Raw genomic sequence first — 17,983 nt, 5'->3', positions numbered from 1 at the left:
GGACCTTGATAAATTAAATTTATACTGATACTAAATGAAGGACTTTCTTAAGAAGTTGTAATTTGCTGTATACTTTAACAATTATTGCTCTTCTTGGTTACTATGTAGAAAAATTAGCATATACTAAAAACTGTAGTGTTTACAAAAAGTGAAATTGTTTAATATTTTAATATTTAAATAAGAAATTGTTTTTGGATTTTGAAGTTGATGATGTGATTTTAAAATTATTTCCATATCTACCTCTTGAATTTTTAAAACTTATAGACTCCTTAAAAACAAAGAGGCAAATAATAGTTTGTGGTAATTATTAGAATTGAGATCTTTGGTTCCTCCAAAAAATCACTGAGGATTTTATATTTTATCTTCAATAAGTAGTTATCTGATTTATAGCTCAAAAAAGAATAGATAGTGACTTCCCTGGTGGCACAGTAGTTAAGAATTCGCCTGCCAATGCAGGGGACATAGGTTCAATCCTTGGTCCAGGAAGATCCCACATGCCATGGAGCAACTAAGCCCGTGTACCACAACTACCGAGCCTACGCTCTACAGCCCACAAACCACAACTACTGAGCCCATGTGCCACAACTACTGAAGCCTGCATGCCTAGAGCTCATGCTCTGCAACAAGAGAAGCCAGCACAATGAGAAGCCCGCACACTGCAATGAAAGCATTGCTGCAACTAGAGAAAGCCTGCGTGCAGCAACGAAGATGCAACACAGCCAAAAAAATAAATAAAATAAATAAATTAATAAAAAAGTAGATAGATTAAATATTGCCATTTGGGTTTTCTTCATTGTATGCCAGTTTAGGAATAAAATAGGTATCAGTAATCACTAGAGGAATGTAAGTCAAAACCACTTCACACCTATTAGAATGGCTATCATCAAAGAGACAAGAGATAAGTGTTGGCTAGGAAGTGGAGGAAAGGAAACACTTGTGAACCGTTGGTAGGAATGTAAATTGTTGCAGCCACTATGGAAAACAGTATGGAGGTTCCTCAAAAAATTAAAAATAGAAATACCATATGATTCAGCAATTCTACCTTCTGGGTATATATCCAAAGGAAATGAGAACAGGATATTGAAGATTGAAGAGCTATCTGTACTCCCATGTTTATTGCAGCATTATTCACAATAGCCAGGATATGGAAACCACCTAAGTATCCATCAAAGGATGAACGGATCAAGAAGATGTGGAGGAGCTTCAAGATGGCGGAAGAGTAAGACGCAGAGATCACCTTCCTCCCCACAAATACATCAGAAATACATCTACACGTGGAACAACTCCTATAGAACACCTACTGAACGCTGGCAGAAGACCTCAGACCTCCCAAAAGGCAAGAAAGGCCCCATGTACCTGAGTAGGGCAAAAGAAAAAAGAAAAAACAGAGACAAAAGAACAGGGACGGGTTCTGCACCAGCGGGAGGGAACTGTGAAGGAGGAAAGGTTTCCACACACTAGGAAGCCCCTTCGCGGGTGGAGACTGCGGGTGGCGGAGAGGGGAAGATTCGGAGCCGCGGAGGAGAGCACAGCAACAGGGGTGCGGAGGGCAAAGCAGAGAGACTCCCACATGGAGGATCGGGGCACCCGGCACACACCAGCCCGAGAGGCTTGTCTGCTCACCCGCTGGGGTGGGCGGGGCTGGGAGCTTAGGCTCGGGCTTTGGTCGGAGGCAGGGAGAGGACTGGGGTTGGCAGCGTGAACATAGCCTGAAGGGGCTAGTGCGCCACAGCTAGCCGGGAGGGAGCCCTGAAGAAAGTCTGGACCTGCCTAAGAGGCAAGAGACCATTGCTTTGGGGTGCGCCAGGAGAGGTGATTCAGAGCATCACATAAACGAGCTCCAGAGACGGGCGCAAGCTGCAGCTATCACCGCGGACCCCAAAGACAGGCATGAGACACTAAGGCTGCTGCTGCTGCCACCAAGAAGCCTGTGTGCAAGCACAGGTCACTCTCCACACCTCCCCTCCCAGGAGCCTGTGCAGCCCGTCACTGCCAGGTTCCCGTGATCCAGGGACAACTTCTCCGGGAGAACACACAGTGCGCCTCAGGCTGTTGTAATGTCACGTTGGCCTCTGCCTCTGCAGGCTCGCCCCGCACTCCATACCCCTCTCTCCCCCTGGCCTGAGTGAGCCAAAGACCCTAATTAGCTGCTCCTTCAATCCCATCCTGTCTGGGTGGGGAACAGACGCCTTCAGGCAACCTACACGCAAAGGTGGGGCCAAATCCAAAGCTGAACCCCAGGATCTGTGCGAACAAAGAAGAGAAAGGGAAATCTCTCCCATCAGCCTCAGAAGCAGCGGATTAAATCTCCACTATCAACAGACATAACCCTGCATCTGTGGAATACCTGAATAGACAACGAATCATCCCAACTTGAGGCGGTGGACTTTGGGAGCAACGAGATATATATATATATATATATATATATATATATATTTTTTTTTTTTTTTCCATTTCCTCTTTTTGTGCGTGTGTATGTGTATGCTTCTGTGTGTGATTTTGTCGTTATAGCTTTGCTTTTACCATTTGTCCTAGGGTTCTGTCCGTTTTTTTTTTTTTTTAGAAGAGTTTTTAGTGCTTGTTATCATTGGTGGATTTGTTTTTTGGTTTGGTTGCTCTCTTCCTTCTTTCCGTTTTTTATTTTTAATAATTATATTTTATTATAATAACTTTAGTCTATTTTTAAATTTTTTTCTTATTTTCTTTTTTCTCCCTTTTATTCTGAGCCATGGGGATGACAGGGTCTTGGTGCTCTGGCCGGGCGTCAGGCCTGTGCCTCTGAGGTGGGAGAGCTGAGTTCAGGACAATGGCCCACAAGAGAACTCCCAGCTCCACATAATATCAAATGGTGAAAAATCTCCCAGAGATCTCCATCTCAACACCAAGACCCAGCTCCACTCAATGACCAGCAAGCTACAATGCTGGACACCCTATGCCAAACAACTAGCAAGACAGAAACACAACCCCATCCATTAGCAGAGAGGCTGCCTAAAATCATAATAAGGTCACAGACACCCCAAAACACACCACCAGATGTGGACCTGCCCACCAGAAAGACAAGATCCAGCCTCATCCACCTGAACACAGGCACTAGTCCTCTCCACCAGGAAGCCTACACAACCTGCTGAACAAACCTTAGCCACTGGGGGCAGACACCAAAAACAACGGGAACTACTAACTAGAGCTTGCGAAAAGGAGACCCTAAACACAGTAAGTTAAGCAAAATGAGAAGACAGAGAAACACACAGCAGATGAAGGAGCAAGGTAAAAACCCAAAAGACCAAACAAATGAAGAGGAAACACGCAGTCTACCTGAAAAAGAATTCAGAATAATGATAGTAAACGTGATCCAAAATCTTGGAAATAAAATGGAGAAAATACAAGAAACGTTTAACAAGGACGCAGAAGTAATAAAGAGCAAACAAACAGTGATGAACAACACAATAAATGAAATTTAAAATTCTCTAGAAGAAATCAGTAGCAGAATAACTGAGGCAGAAGAATGGATAAGTGACCTGGAAGATAACATAGTGGAAATAACTACTGCAGAGCAGAATAAAGAAAAAAGAATGAAAAGAATTGAGGACAGTCTCAGAGACCTCTGGGACAACATTAAACTCACCAACATTCGAACTATAGGGGTCCCAGAAGAAGAAGAGAAAAAGAAAGGGTCTGAGAAAATATTTGAGAGATTATAGTTGAAAACTTACCTCATATGGGAAAGGAAATAGTTAATCAAGTCCAGGAAGTGCAGAGAGTCCCATACAGGATAAATCTAAAGAGAAACACACCAAGACACATATTAATCAAACTACCAAAAATTAAACACAAAGAACAAACATTAAAAGCAGCAAGGGAAAAGCAACAAATAACATACAAGGAAATCCCCATAAGGTTAACAGCTGATCTTTCAGCAGAAACTTTGAAAGCCAGAAGGGAGTGGCAGGACATATTTAAAGTGATGAAAGGGAGAAACCTACAACCAAGATTACTCTACCCAGCAAGGATCTCATTCAGATTCGATGGAGCAATTAAAACCTTTACAGATAAGCAAAAGCTAAGAGAATTCAGCACAACCAAACCAGCTTTACAACAAATGCTAAAGGAACTTCTCTAGCCAAGAAACACAAGAGAAGGAAAAGACCTACAATAACAAACCCAAAACAATTAAGAAAATGGTAATAGGAACATACATATCGATAATTACCTTAAATGGAAATGGATTAAATGCTCCAACCAAAAGACATAGACTGGCTGAATGGATACAAAAACAAGACCCGTATATATGCTGTCTACAAGAGACCCACTTCAGACCTAGGGACACATACAGACTGAAAGTGAGGGTATGGAAAAAGATATTCCATGCAAATGGAAATCAGAAGAAAGGTGGAGTAGCAATTCTCATATCAGACAAAACGGACTTTAAAATAAAGACTATTACAAGAGACAAAGAAGGACACTACATAACGCTCAAGGGATCAATCCAAGAAGAAAATATAATAATTGTAAATATTTATGCACCCAACATAGGAGGACCTCAATACATAAGGCAAATGCTAACAGCCATAAAAGGAGAAATGGATGGTAACACAATAATAGTATGGGACTTTAACACCCCACTTTCATCAATGGACAGATCATGCAAGATGAAAATAAATAAGGAAACACAAGCTTTAAATGACACATTAGACAAGATGCACTTAATTGATATTTATAGGACATTCCATCCAAAAACAACAGAATACACATTATTCTCAAGTGCTCAAGGAACATTCTCCAGAATAGATCATATCTTGGATCACAAATTAAGCCTTGGCAAATTTAAGAAAACTGAAATCGTATGAAGTATCTTTTCCAACCACAATGCTATGAGACTAGATATCAATTACAGGAACAATCTGTTAAACATACAAACACATGGAGGCTAAATAATACACGACTTAATAACCAAGAGGTCACTGAAGAAATCAAAGAGGAATCAAAATATACCTAGAAACAAATGCCAATGAAAACACGACGACCCAAAACCTATGGGATGCAGCAAAAGCAGTTGTAAGAGGGAAGTTTATAGCAATACAATCCTACCTTAAGAAACAAGAAACATCTCAAATAAACAACCTAACCTTACACCTAAAGGAATTAGAGAAACAAGAACCAAAAAACCCCAAAGTTAGCAGAAGGAAAGAAATCATAAAGATCAGATCAGAAATAAATGAAAAAGAAATGAAGGAAACAATATCAAAGTTCAATTAAAATAAAAGCTGGTTTTTTTGAGAAGATAAACAAAATTGATAAAGCATTAGCCAGACTCGTCAAGAAAAAAAGGGAAAAGACTCAAATCAACAGAATTAGAAATGAAAAAGGAGAAGTAACAACTGACACTGCAAAAATACAAAGGATCATGAGAGATTACTACAAGCAACTATATGCCAATAAAATGGACAACCTGAAAGAATTGGACAAATTCTTAGAAAAGCACAACCTTCCGAGACTGAACCAGGAAGAAATAGAAAATATAAACAGACCAATCACAAGCACTGAAATGGAAACTGTGATTAAAAACCTTCCAAAAAACAAAAGCCCAGGACCAGCTGGCTTCACAGGCGAATTCTATCAAACATTTAGATACGAGGTAACACCTATCCTTCTCAAACTCTTCTAAAGTATAGTAGAGGGAGGAACACTCCCAAACGCATTGTACGAGGCCACCATCACCCTGATACCAAAACCAGACAAAGATGTCACAAAGAACGAAAACTACAGGCCAATATCACTGATGAACATAGATGCAAAAATCCTCAACAAAATACTAGCAAACAGATTCTAACAGCACATTAAAAGGATCATACACCATGATCAAGTAGGATTTACCCCAGGAATGCAAGGATTCTTCAGTATATGCAAATCAATCACTGTGATATACCATATTAATGAAGGATAAAAACCATATGATATTCTCAATGGACGCAGAAAAAGCTAACAAAATTCAACACCCATTTATGATAAAAACTCTCCAGAAAGTAGGCATAGAGGGAACCAACCTCAACATAAGAAAAGCCATATATGACAAACCCACAGCCAACATCGTCCTCAATGGTGAAAAACTGAAACCATTTCCACTGAGATCAGGAACAAGACAAGGTTGCCCACTCTCACCACTATTATTCAGCTTTGTTTTGGAAGTTTTAGCCACAGCAATCAGAGAAGAAAAAGAAATAAAAGGAATTCAATTGGAAAAGAGGAAGTAAAGCCGTCATTCTTCGCAGATGACACGATACTATATGTAGAGAATCGTAAAAATGCTACCAGAAAACTACTAGAGCTAATCAATGAATTTGGCAGAGTAGCAGGATACAAAATTAATGCACAGAAATCTCTTGCATTCCTATACACTAATGATGAAAAATCTGAAAGTGAAATTAAGGAAACACTCCCATTTACCACTGAAACAAAAAGAATAAAATACCTAGGAATAAACCTACCTAAGGAGACAAAAGACCTGTATGCAGAAAACTATAAGACACTGATGAAAGTAATTAAAGACGATACAAATAGATGGAGAGATATACCATGTTCTTGGATTGGAAGAATCAACATTGTGAAAATGACTACACTACCCAAAGCAATCTACAGATTCAATGCAATCCCTATCAAACTACCACTGGCATTTTTCACAGAACTAGTACAAAAAATTTCTCAATTTGTATGGAAACAGAAAAGACCCCGAATAGCCAAAGCAATCTTGAGAAAGAGAAATGGAGCTACAGGAATCAGGCTCCCTGACTTCAGACAATACTACTCAGTTATAGTAGTCAAGACTGTATGGTACTGGCACAGAAACAGAAATATAGATCAATGGAATAGGATAGAAAGCCCAGAGATAAACCCACACACAGATGGTCACCTTATTTTTGATAAAGAAGGCAAGATTATACAATGGAGAAAAAACAGCGTCTTCAATAAGGTGTGCTGCGAAAACTGGAGAGCTACATATAAAAGAATGAAATTAGAACACTCCCTAACACCATATACAAAAACAAACTCAAAATAGATTAAAGACCTAAATGTAAGGCCAGACACTATAAAACTCCTAGAGGAAAACATAGGCAGAACACTGTATGACATAAATCACAGCAAGATCCTTTTTGACCCATCTCCTAGAGAAATGAAATCAAAACAGAAATAAACAAATGGGACCTAATGAAACTTAAAAGCTTTTGCACAGCAAAGGAAACCACAAACAAGATGAAAGACAACCCTCAGAATGGGAGAAAATATTTGCAAATGAAGCAACTGACAAAGGATTCATGTCCAAAATTTACAAGCAGCTCACGCAGCTCAATATGAAAAAAACAACCCAATCCCCAAACGCGCAGAAGACCTAAATTTCTCCAAAGACATTTCTCCAAAGAAGGTATACAGATTGCCAGCAAACACATGAAAGAATCCTCAACATCACTAATCATTAGAGAAATGCAAATCAAAACTACAATGAGATATCATCTCACACCAGTCAGAATGGCCATCATCAAAAAATCTACAAGCAATAAATGCTGGAGAGGGTGTGGAGAAAAGGGAACCCTCTTGCATTGTTGGTGGGAATGTAAATTGATACAGCCACTATGGAGAACACTATGGAGGTTCCTTAAAAAACTAAAAATAGAACTACCATACAACCCAGCAATCCCACTACTGGGCATATACCCTGAGAAAACCATAATTCAAAGAGTCATGTACCACATCGTGCATTGCAGCTCCATTTACATTAGCCAGGACATGGAGGCAACCTAAGTGTCCATCGACAGATGAATGGATAAAGAAGATGTGGCACATATATATATAATGTAATACTCAGCCATAAAACGAAACGAAATTGAGTTATTTGTAGTGACGTGGATGGACCTAGAGTCTGTCATACTGAGTGAAGTAAGTTAGAAAGAGAACAAATACCGTAGGCTAACACATATATATGGAATCTAAAAGAAAAAAATAATGGTCATGAAGAACCTAGGGGCATGACGGGAATAAAGACGCAGACCTACTAGAGAATGGACTTGAGGACACAGGGAGGGGGAAGGGTAAGCTAGGATGAAGTGAGAGCGTGGCATGGACATATATACACTACCAAATGTAAAACCAATAACTAGTGGGAAGCAGCTGCATAGCATAGGGAGATCAGCTCGGTGCTTTGTGACCACCTAGAGTGGTGGGATACGGAGGGTAGGAGGGAGGGAGATGCAAGAGGGAAGTGATATGGGGATATATGTATATGTATAGCTGATTCACTTTGTTATAAAGCAGAAACTAACAACACCATTGTAAAGCAATTATACTCCAATAAAGATGTTAAAAAAAAAAAAAAAAGATGTGGAAGGGGTGTGTGTGTGTGTGTGTGTGTGTGTGTGTGTGATGGAATATTATTCAGCCACAGGGAAGAAGACATCCAGCAGTTTGTGACAACATGGATGAATCTTGGGCACACTATGCTAAGTGATATGTCAGACAGAGAAAGAGAAATACTGTATGATATCACATGTGGAAGCTAAAAAAGCTGAAATTATAGACACAGAAACTAGAATGGTGGTTAACTAGAGCCTGGGAGGTGGAGGAAAAGAGATGTTGGTCAAAGAGTACAAGCTTCCAGTTATAAGATGAATAAGTTCTGGGGAACTAATGTACAGCCGAGTGATTATAGTTAACAGATATTGTATTATATACTTGAAAGTTGCTAATACAGTAGATCTTAAATGCTCTCACCACAAACTAAATGGTAATTATGTGATGTGATGTGATGTGATGCATGTGTTAGCTAACACTATCATGGTAATAGGTACTATGATAGGTAACTATCATACCTACCTGATTCCAAGTTCACACCCCTCAGGGGGAAAAAAAAAGTTTTAAGGTCCCCCTGCATCTTACCGATTTTGATTGGGCAAGTACATATCTTTGAACCTCACACTGTGCTTGGGGAATTATATTCTTCTCCTTGGCCAGGGAAATAAGTTCTTTCAGTGTTTTATGCTTAACTCTGAGACAAGATGGGATCAAGTTCATCCAAAGTTTATAGATTGAGAGTGGGGTAAAGAATGATGAGGGTAATATTACCCGAAAGGGATAGATGCTTGGTGGCAAAAATAACAGACCACTACAGAGAGACTGAAAATATTTTGATAAGTCAGCAAAACATTAATTAAACATTGATTGTCTGGCTTGTAATATATCTTACTAAAGTTAAATATTGATTTAACTAAAAAATATAATTCTGACTGGCCGACACAATTAACTTGTGAATGAAAGCAATAAATGAATAGCTAAGCTAGAGCACTCAAATTCAGATCTTTCAGGGTCTGGATACTTCAAACAATTTGGGGGTAAGTTAGGTTTTTTAAACAGCTATGTTTATAGTTCTGCATGACTATAATGTAATATTTTGACTGACAAGACAATGTGAGATTAAACATTGAAGTAACTCCTCAAATAATTTACTCCAGTATCATGAGGGTTTATGTATAAATTCAGACGTCTGTCCTTTTTCAAATTAATTAAACATTTAAATCTATAATTTTGTAGCTTTGGCCTCTATGCTTTACTTACTTCATGGTAACTTCTTTTGTTAATTTAGTATTTCATTTCATTAAATAGTTTCAATATTCTTTTGAAAATATTATACATGAAGCTTAGATTTAATGAGGGTAAGTATTTGGTTAAGAACAGCCAAAGAACTGTCTTTAGAGAGTAACCTCAGAAAACCAATTTACAGTTATACTATTTGTGCTGAAGTCATTAACACTTCATTTTTTGTCTTTTAAACTGCCTGGTTAAAAGGCCAAAGGTACTTTGGGAGAATGTGGGGATTGGAACGCTAGAATTGTGAAGGGCGTTTAAAGGTAACAATTTTGGCAAAACTGTTTCACATTTTTACAAAGTTTGTTCACTCATTCTGAAGCCTGTCCCGCATCTTCACTCTCCACAGCCCATTTTCTCGAGGGTCCTCAAATGGTGCTCTAGGTCTGTATAATGTTGAGAGGTGACACAGATAAAGAATTCCAAAAAATGTCAGCAGTGTGAATAGCCACTGTGTGTTTCTATATGTAATGTAAACTATGCCTCATATAAGAATAAGGTTTTAGGATGACTGGAGATGAGCTTCTTTTGTATACCATTAGAGTATTGAACAAAGAGGTTACTATACCTAAATATTTTTAGAAATTCAATATTTTATTTACCATATATAGGGACAAGATACTTTATTCATATTCTACTTCTAAAATTATCTTAGATTAAAATTTTGTTGCAGTTATATATATTTTTAAAAAATATTTGATAATTAAGATAAGTGATTATCTTTTTTTTTTTTTTTTTTTTTTTGCGGTACGCGGACCTCTCACTGTTGTGGCCTCTCCCGTTGTGGAGCACAGGCTCCAGATGCGCAGGCTCAGCGGCCATGGCTCACGGGCCCAGCCGCTCTGCGGCATGTGGGATCTTCCCCGACCGGGGCACGAACCCGTGTCCCCTGCATCGTCAGGCGGACTCTCAACCATTGCGCCACCAGGGAAGCCCAGTGATTATCTTTTTAATTTGCCTAAAGTTATGACATAACTTTAAATGGTAATTGTATAATTGGACATTGTAAGCAAGAAATTTCAGGTTATAATCCTAAAAACTACAGCACATATATTTTCACTAACTATGCTGTAAGATACAATTATAGTTATATAACTACCCAATAATTGATACAAATCTTAATAAAATTTGATTAAAAGTACATTACATAAATATATAAATATAAATGCATTTTACAGTCAACCTGCGTTCACAAAATAGTTGCTTGTCTTTCTGTATTTGCCTTGCAATATGTTCCATATGTTTTCAGTGACATTATATATGTGAAGTATACATTCGGCTCATAGCAGATACTCAGTTAGACTTCTTTTTTCTTTTTTTTTTTTTTTTTTTTTTGCGGTACGTGGGCCTCTCACTGTTGTGGCCTCTCCCGTTGCGGAGCGCAGGCTCCGGATGCGCAGGCTCAGCGGCCATGGCTCACGGGCCCAGCCGCTCTGCGGCATGTGGGATCTTCCCGGACCGGGGCACGAACCCGTGTCCCCTGCATCGGCAGGTGGACTCTCAACCACTGCACCACCAAGGAAGCCCCCAGATGCTCAGTTAGTAGCAATCCTTTCGTTTCATTTTTATTCCCTTCTTTTGTTTGTCCCCAATTTAACTCTTCTTATACCTCCTTTTATCTATAAATACACAGCTCAAGCAATAGACTGGCCCAGCCCATAATTATATGAAAAATATCGGCCTGTTTTGCTGAGGTAATTCATCAATAAAACGCTTTATTCCCAATAAGTCTGTGAAACTATGTCACATTCTCCAACCATAAAAACACTTCTACCTTTTTGTAAAAGTTCCATTCATTAATACTTTGTAAACTTCTTATCCAAACTCTCTATTCACTTCTACCACACTTCCCACTCTTATAATGTAGTGATCAGAATCCTCACCCATCAGAGTTTTGGGGGTATAGGAAGACTCTCAGCAGAGTTAAGAACTTCAGAAAAAGAAATCTGCATTGATTGCAAATTTATCTCATAAAGTGGAATTTATCTTGTGAGTTATTTGCCCTAAACTCAATTTAACCTTCTCCTTTAGGGAACTAGTATATAAGAAGGAGGATTTTTAGTTTTTTTCCAAGTTGCATGTTTTGGATGATGCATGTGATTTAAGGAAACATTATTGTGTACAAAGGATTGATTACTTCTTTGAAAGGATATCCCAGAGAAGTTTGTTTTAATATTAGTGAACTTCTTTCAAGATGAATTATAGTGGTTAAATTTATTTAGTATCTACTACATCCCAAATACTATTTTTACAATTTTTGCAACAACTCCATGAGTTAAGTATTTTCTTTGTTTTACTGGTAAGGGAACAGAAACTCAGAGGCTTTATAACATGTCTAAGGTTTCTCAGCTGAGAAGTGCCTTTGCAATGACTCGAAGCCAAACTTTTCTTGGCTTTTTTCATTTGTTGTTTTCTTTGCTTTTAGTTGCTGCTCTTTTTATAGGAATAACAGTTTTTCACTAATTAATATAGTCAATTATTCCCATTGTGGAACATTTGGAAAATTTAATTCATATATAATCCTACAACTAAGAGATAACGCTTAATATTTTGTCATACTTACTTATAGTCACACATGCTACAGTTGAATCGTGAATTTAACTATTTACATTGAATTATAAGCAGGCTTTTTGTGTAGAATCATGCAGCTTATTCACTACAATAATAGCTTCAAGGGTCACTGTTCACACAGATAATAATGTGACCACATTGGACTTGGAGCTGTGCAACATCATGTACCTGGTTATAAGCAATTTTTCTCTTTTTAACTGTAAGTTAATGACTCAATATATTTCATCTTTTGTAGAATATTCAACTTAGATTTTCCTTTATGTTGAATACTTTTTCCCCAATTTTTGTTTTTCATAAACACTATCCATGTATAGACAACTATCTGCACTTTAAACAAGTGCCTTTTTTATATTCATAGAAAGAACATTTTCAAATCTTTTACCTCACCACATGATGTTCACACCTTGACACAGAATGTCGGTGACCCAACAGTCATAGGTTGCTCCATTTATTTCTCTTTTTCAAGTCACTTATGAGAGGAAAAGAAAGTGTAAAGGCAGACAGGTATGTCCACTATTATATCTGATTCACTGTCTCCTTAATCGTGTTTTACACAGACAAATGTTATATACAACTCCTTCATTGGTTAAGTAAGAAATGCGGTAAAGTCATTGGGATAGGCCACAGAGAAAAAAAATAAGCATGCATGTCATTTTAATTTTTATGTAAAATCTAAACAGTGGATAGCCTATGAAAATCTACTAAATTTACAAAATTTAGATGCAATTACTTCTACTCAGGGGAAAAAAACCCTAAAATACATTTTGTGGGTGGTTGACAAAACTCTTAACATTCCCTGTTGGCTGTGGGTGCTAACAGATGCTTGGATGAAATATGTGCTTTAAAGTTTAATTACCTAGATAATTGCAGTAACCATTTAGTTGCTTTTCCCATTTAGATCTGTCCATACAGATAATGTGCAATTAATGAGAATTAGCACTGCCAAATCATTGGGAATGTGAGTTATAAAAATATGATGCCTTATGGTCCAGACTAAATTGTATATCTACTCAATCAGTAATTAGCTATCTGTAACAAACTATAATAGAGACTACACAAACAACACAGTTCTTCTGAGCTTTTCCAGTGGACTAGGCTTTCAAACTTAGGGACTGAGAGGAATATTCAAGTGGAGGTACCTGGATGACTTCCTGAGAAAAGGTGAACTAAATCTACTTTTAAAAACTTTACTTAATAAGTAAAATGTACTCTTTTGGGTATACAGTTCTATGAGTTTTAATAAGTGCATAGAGTCATATAACCACCACCACAATTAAGATACAGAACATTTCCATCAATCATAAAAACTGCCTTGTGCTGCCCCTTTATTTTCAACTCCCCATGCCCACTCTCTGACAACCTCTGCACCTAGATTTGCCCTTTCCAGAACATTATATAAATGGAATCATATAGTATATTGCCCTATAAGTGTGGCTTCTTTCACTTAGCTTTAGACATTTAAAATTCATCCATGTTGTTGCCTCTATCAGTGGAATGTTATTGCTGAATAGTATTTTATTGTATGGATATACCACAGTTCCTTTATCCATTCACCAGTTGGAGGAAATATAATTTGTTCATAATTTTTGATATCTGTCCATGACCAAAGCCAACATAAATATTTGCCTGCAGGTTTTTATGTGAACATACGTTTTCGTTTCTCTTAGATAAACACCTAGAAGAGAGACTGTGGGGTCATATTGTGAGTGTATGTTTAACTTTATAAGAAACTGACAGACTTTTCCAAGGTGACTGTACATTTTGTATTCCCACTGGCGCTTATCAGAGTTCTACTGCTCTCTTACACCAAAACTGCACCTTCAACAGTTTTTTTGTTGTTTGTTTTTTATTTTTGCTGTTCTAATACTTGTGTAGAGGTAGCTCACTGTGTTTTTAATTTGCATTTCTCAAATGACAAATGATGTTGATGACTTCTGCCATTTAATTGAGGGTATCTGCATCTTTAAATTTAATGTAATTGTAGATATATTTGGTTTAAATCTATCATCTTGCTATTTTGTTTTCTGTTTGTCCCATCTGTTCTTTGTTCCTAATTTCTCATTGTCTGCCTTCTTTTGGTAAATTGAGGAGTCTTATGATTACATTTGATCTTCTTTGTGGGTTTATTATCTATAACTGTTTGATTATTTTAGTGGTTTCTTTGGGGTTTATATTATAATCTTTATTTTATCATAGTGTACCTTCAAGTGAATTTTACTACTTTACATATAACATGAGAGCCTTACAGTAGTATACTTCCATTTCTCTCTTGTGCTGTTATTGGCATACATTTTAATTATACATATGCTAAGATTTCTATAATACAGTGCATCACTTTTCTTCAAAGAGTTATGTCCATTAAAGATACATAAATCATTAGGAAAAGTCTTATATATTTTTTCCATATCGTTACCATTCCTGGTGCACTTCTAACCCTTATGTAGATGCGTATTTCCATCTGGTATAATTTATCTTATAACAAAAGGAGTTCCTTTAAGATTTTTTTGTAGGATCTGATAGTTGTGAATTCTTTCAACTTTTGTGTGTCTGAAAAAGTCTTTATCACGTCTTTATTTTGAAAGATAATTTCTCTGTGTATAGAATTCTAGTTTGATGGTTGTTGTTTTACTTTCAGTATGTTAAGAATGTTGCTGTACAGTCTTAGACCATGCATTGATCTTAATGAGAAATATACTACTATCATTCCTTTGTTCCTATGAGGAAAATAAGCCTCTTTTCTCTGGCTGGTTTTAAGATTTTCTCCTTATCACTGATTTTAAGCAGTTTGATTCGATGTGGCTTTTTGGAATTATTTTTCATATCTCTTGTGTTTACTGTTTGACCTTATTGGATCCATGGGTTTACGGATTTCATCAGATTTTATGTAAATTTTTAACTCTTTTTGAAATATCTTTTTCTATGCCCCTACTCTCTCCTCTCCCTTTGGGGACTCTAATTTCAAGTTTATTAGGCTGCTTGAAGTTGTCCTACAGTTCATTGATACTCTGTGAAGTTCTAAATTTCATTTACTCCCTACATTTCATTTTGAATAGTTTCTGTTGTTGTGTCTTCAAGTTCACTATTCTTTTCTTCTGCAGTGTCTAAGTTGATATTTATCCTATCCGGGGTATTTTTCAACTCAGATATTATAGTTTTCACCTATGGAAGTTTGATTTGACTCTCTTAAAATCTCTTATGTCTCTACCTAGCTATTTGAACATATGAAATACAGTTATAATAACTCTTTGAATACCTTTGTCTGCTGATTCTCACATCTATGCTAGTTCTCGGGTGGTTTCAGTTGGTTGACCCTCATATGTTCCATTTTCCTGCTTCTTTGCATGCTTGGTAATTCTTGATGAGACACCAGACATTGTGTATTTCATCATGTTAGGTGCTCCATATTTTTGTATTCTTATAAATATTCTTCAGGTTAATTCTCAAGATGCTGTTAAGTTACTTTTAAACAGGTTGATTCTTTGAGGTCCTGCCTTCAAGGTGTTTTAGGCAGGACTGGAGTAGTGCTAAGTTTAGGGTTAATTACCCTCACTACTGAGGCAAGACCATTCTATTCTTTTTACCTGATCATCTGGCAGGTAGGAACAGACACCTTTGTTAATTATGGGAACCTTATCCTAAGTAAGTTTTAAAAATACTAGATGCATAGATGTGGTGATATGTTGTACAAAAGCCCTAGGGAGCTTTTTTAAATAAAGAAGCATGTCTATTCCCTGTAATTTGGTAGAATATATATGGATTAAAATTAAAAGCTAATTGTATTTGAATTTTAGAGAGATTTTTTAACACTTGGATTTCTTCTATTATTTTTTATTAAAGTTTATACTTTATCAATGTACTGTGCTCATTTCTGCTAATTTGTGGTAAACAAAGCATTAGAAATGCAATAATCAGTGCTCTTTTTTTAAATTAAAAAAATCCACTAAATAGTCTTCTTTCTATGATAGTTCAACATATATCACATAGTTTTTTCTAAATTATAGAGTTTAAAAATTTTGATTCGGGGAGAAGGAACTATTAATAACATAGGATAAATGATCTCAAAATCAGAGTCCTGGCAGTAGAACCAGATAGGCTTTTCACAATGTAAAAACAAAGAAAATTAATTTTTCTCATATGTTTTGGTAAAATTTCACTTTGGTAGGCGTAATGAACCTGACTAAACTGTTTTGTAATGCTTGCAGAAGCTTTGTAAAATGTGGAATATTTAATAAAAATATACATTTACTATATTGAACATATTTCAATGGTAACAGGGTTATGAGCTTTTGTTTTTTTGTAGAAAATAAGAGCACACTTGCCATAATATTGTATTATGAATATGTGAATAGAACAATTACTTAATGACTGAGGTAATTTATTAATAAGTCTAGTAACACCCTTGTCCTATGATGACAACTTAAAAATTAGGTGGATCAGGGATATCCATAACACTGAAGGCTCACTCACTGAATAAAGGCTGTAGCAGGCTAGATTAAAAATTGACATAAGTATATATGTATTTGTTGGGGGAAGTGGTAAAGTCATTCTTCCACTTATTTCTTAATAATGGAGAAAGGATTATATCTGATTTTTCGATTATGTTCTGAACTCCGACAATTTAACAAAAAGCTACTTTTGCTAATATCTAAGAATCAGAATCTTATCAAATTGAGGTACTGTCATTTCATATTTACTTCTATACTATTAAAATTAAAATTCCTAGATGCATTTATTATTTCAAGTGGAAAATATTGTAGTATTCTATATCAGCTTTTAAAATTAAAGATGAATATGTTCATATTTTACTACTTTTCAAATATTAGCAGATACAGGAAATTGATTTAAAATGGAAGAATTTAACCTAACAACACTGTTGATATTTTTAAAACATGTTCAACGGTGTCTTAATCAAGCTAGAAGGAGACAGACAGCAATATATCTCTTGAACTAGAGCAGTGCATATGTCAAATAAAGGCGAACTACCAGCACCTGTGCAGTTGAATTGCTCCCTTTTCCTTGACTAAGTTAGTATGGCTGATACAGGAAATTTCCATTTATTACACCACTTTTTCCTTTAGCTCCTTTCCTGAATTTTGACCAATCTTTGCTTATTCTAGTTGATTGCTTTTTTGAAGTTTTCAAGACATTAACAGGAAGATAAATCATGAGACAAGATGCCTGATTCACCACAGTGACGTGACTTCTCAGAAACCTTCAAATACTAAATACACAATTTCTCCAAGATATAGAATATTTTAAATGTTATTATTTCCATTTTAGCAGGTGGCAGAGGATTGATTAAAATATTTGGCAAAATTGTCTATGCAATTCAGCCCAACTCTTCCATGGTGGCTTTCATGGTAGAAGAAGTGGCCCAGCTACTAAGAGTTGAGTTCAGTTTTCAGCTATTTCAGTATCCAAAAATATTTCCCATTCAATGTAAGTTTTCCAGTGAAGCAGCAAAGAGAGAAGATGTTGAAGCACAGAGAATTTTTTCTTTCTCACAAATACTGTGTCTATTCATCGACAAATTAGATGGAGTAGAAATGATCCCAGAGGTTTATCTCAACTCCCTGCATTTAGAGAACTAGTTAATCACAGGCATAGGGTATTCCAATATTTATGAGAAGAAAATAAATTTGCTGTTTTACTAATAGTTATTTTTTCTCTCTGTTTTTCTCTTTCACAGACCACCACTATGCACTTATAATTTTGTACTTAAAGAAAATGAGGAAATATTTCTCAGTCCAAATACATGCACACCAGATGAAATATAAAATGCCTT

General features: G+C 36.5%; 1 protein-coding gene across 1 annotated transcript in view; it reads left to right on the top strand.

Moving 5' to 3' along the window:
- LIPI (lipase I) overlaps positions 1-17,983 on the top strand; it is a 57,178-nt gene extending 39,195 nt beyond the window's left edge. Inside the window, exon 9 of the mRNA XM_079922281.1 lies at positions 17,888-17,983. Within this exon, the coding sequence (XP_079778407.1) occupies positions 17,888-17,975 (88 nt within the window). The 3' untranslated portion in view covers positions 17,976-17,983. The remainder of the gene's footprint in view (positions 1-17,887) is intronic.

This window comes from Stenella coeruleoalba, assembly GCF_951394435.1.
Source record: "Stenella coeruleoalba genome assembly, chromosome: 5".
NCBI lineage: Eukaryota > Metazoa > Chordata > Mammalia > Artiodactyla > Delphinidae > Stenella > Stenella coeruleoalba.
This window is presented reverse-complemented; position numbering and strand designations above follow the sequence as displayed.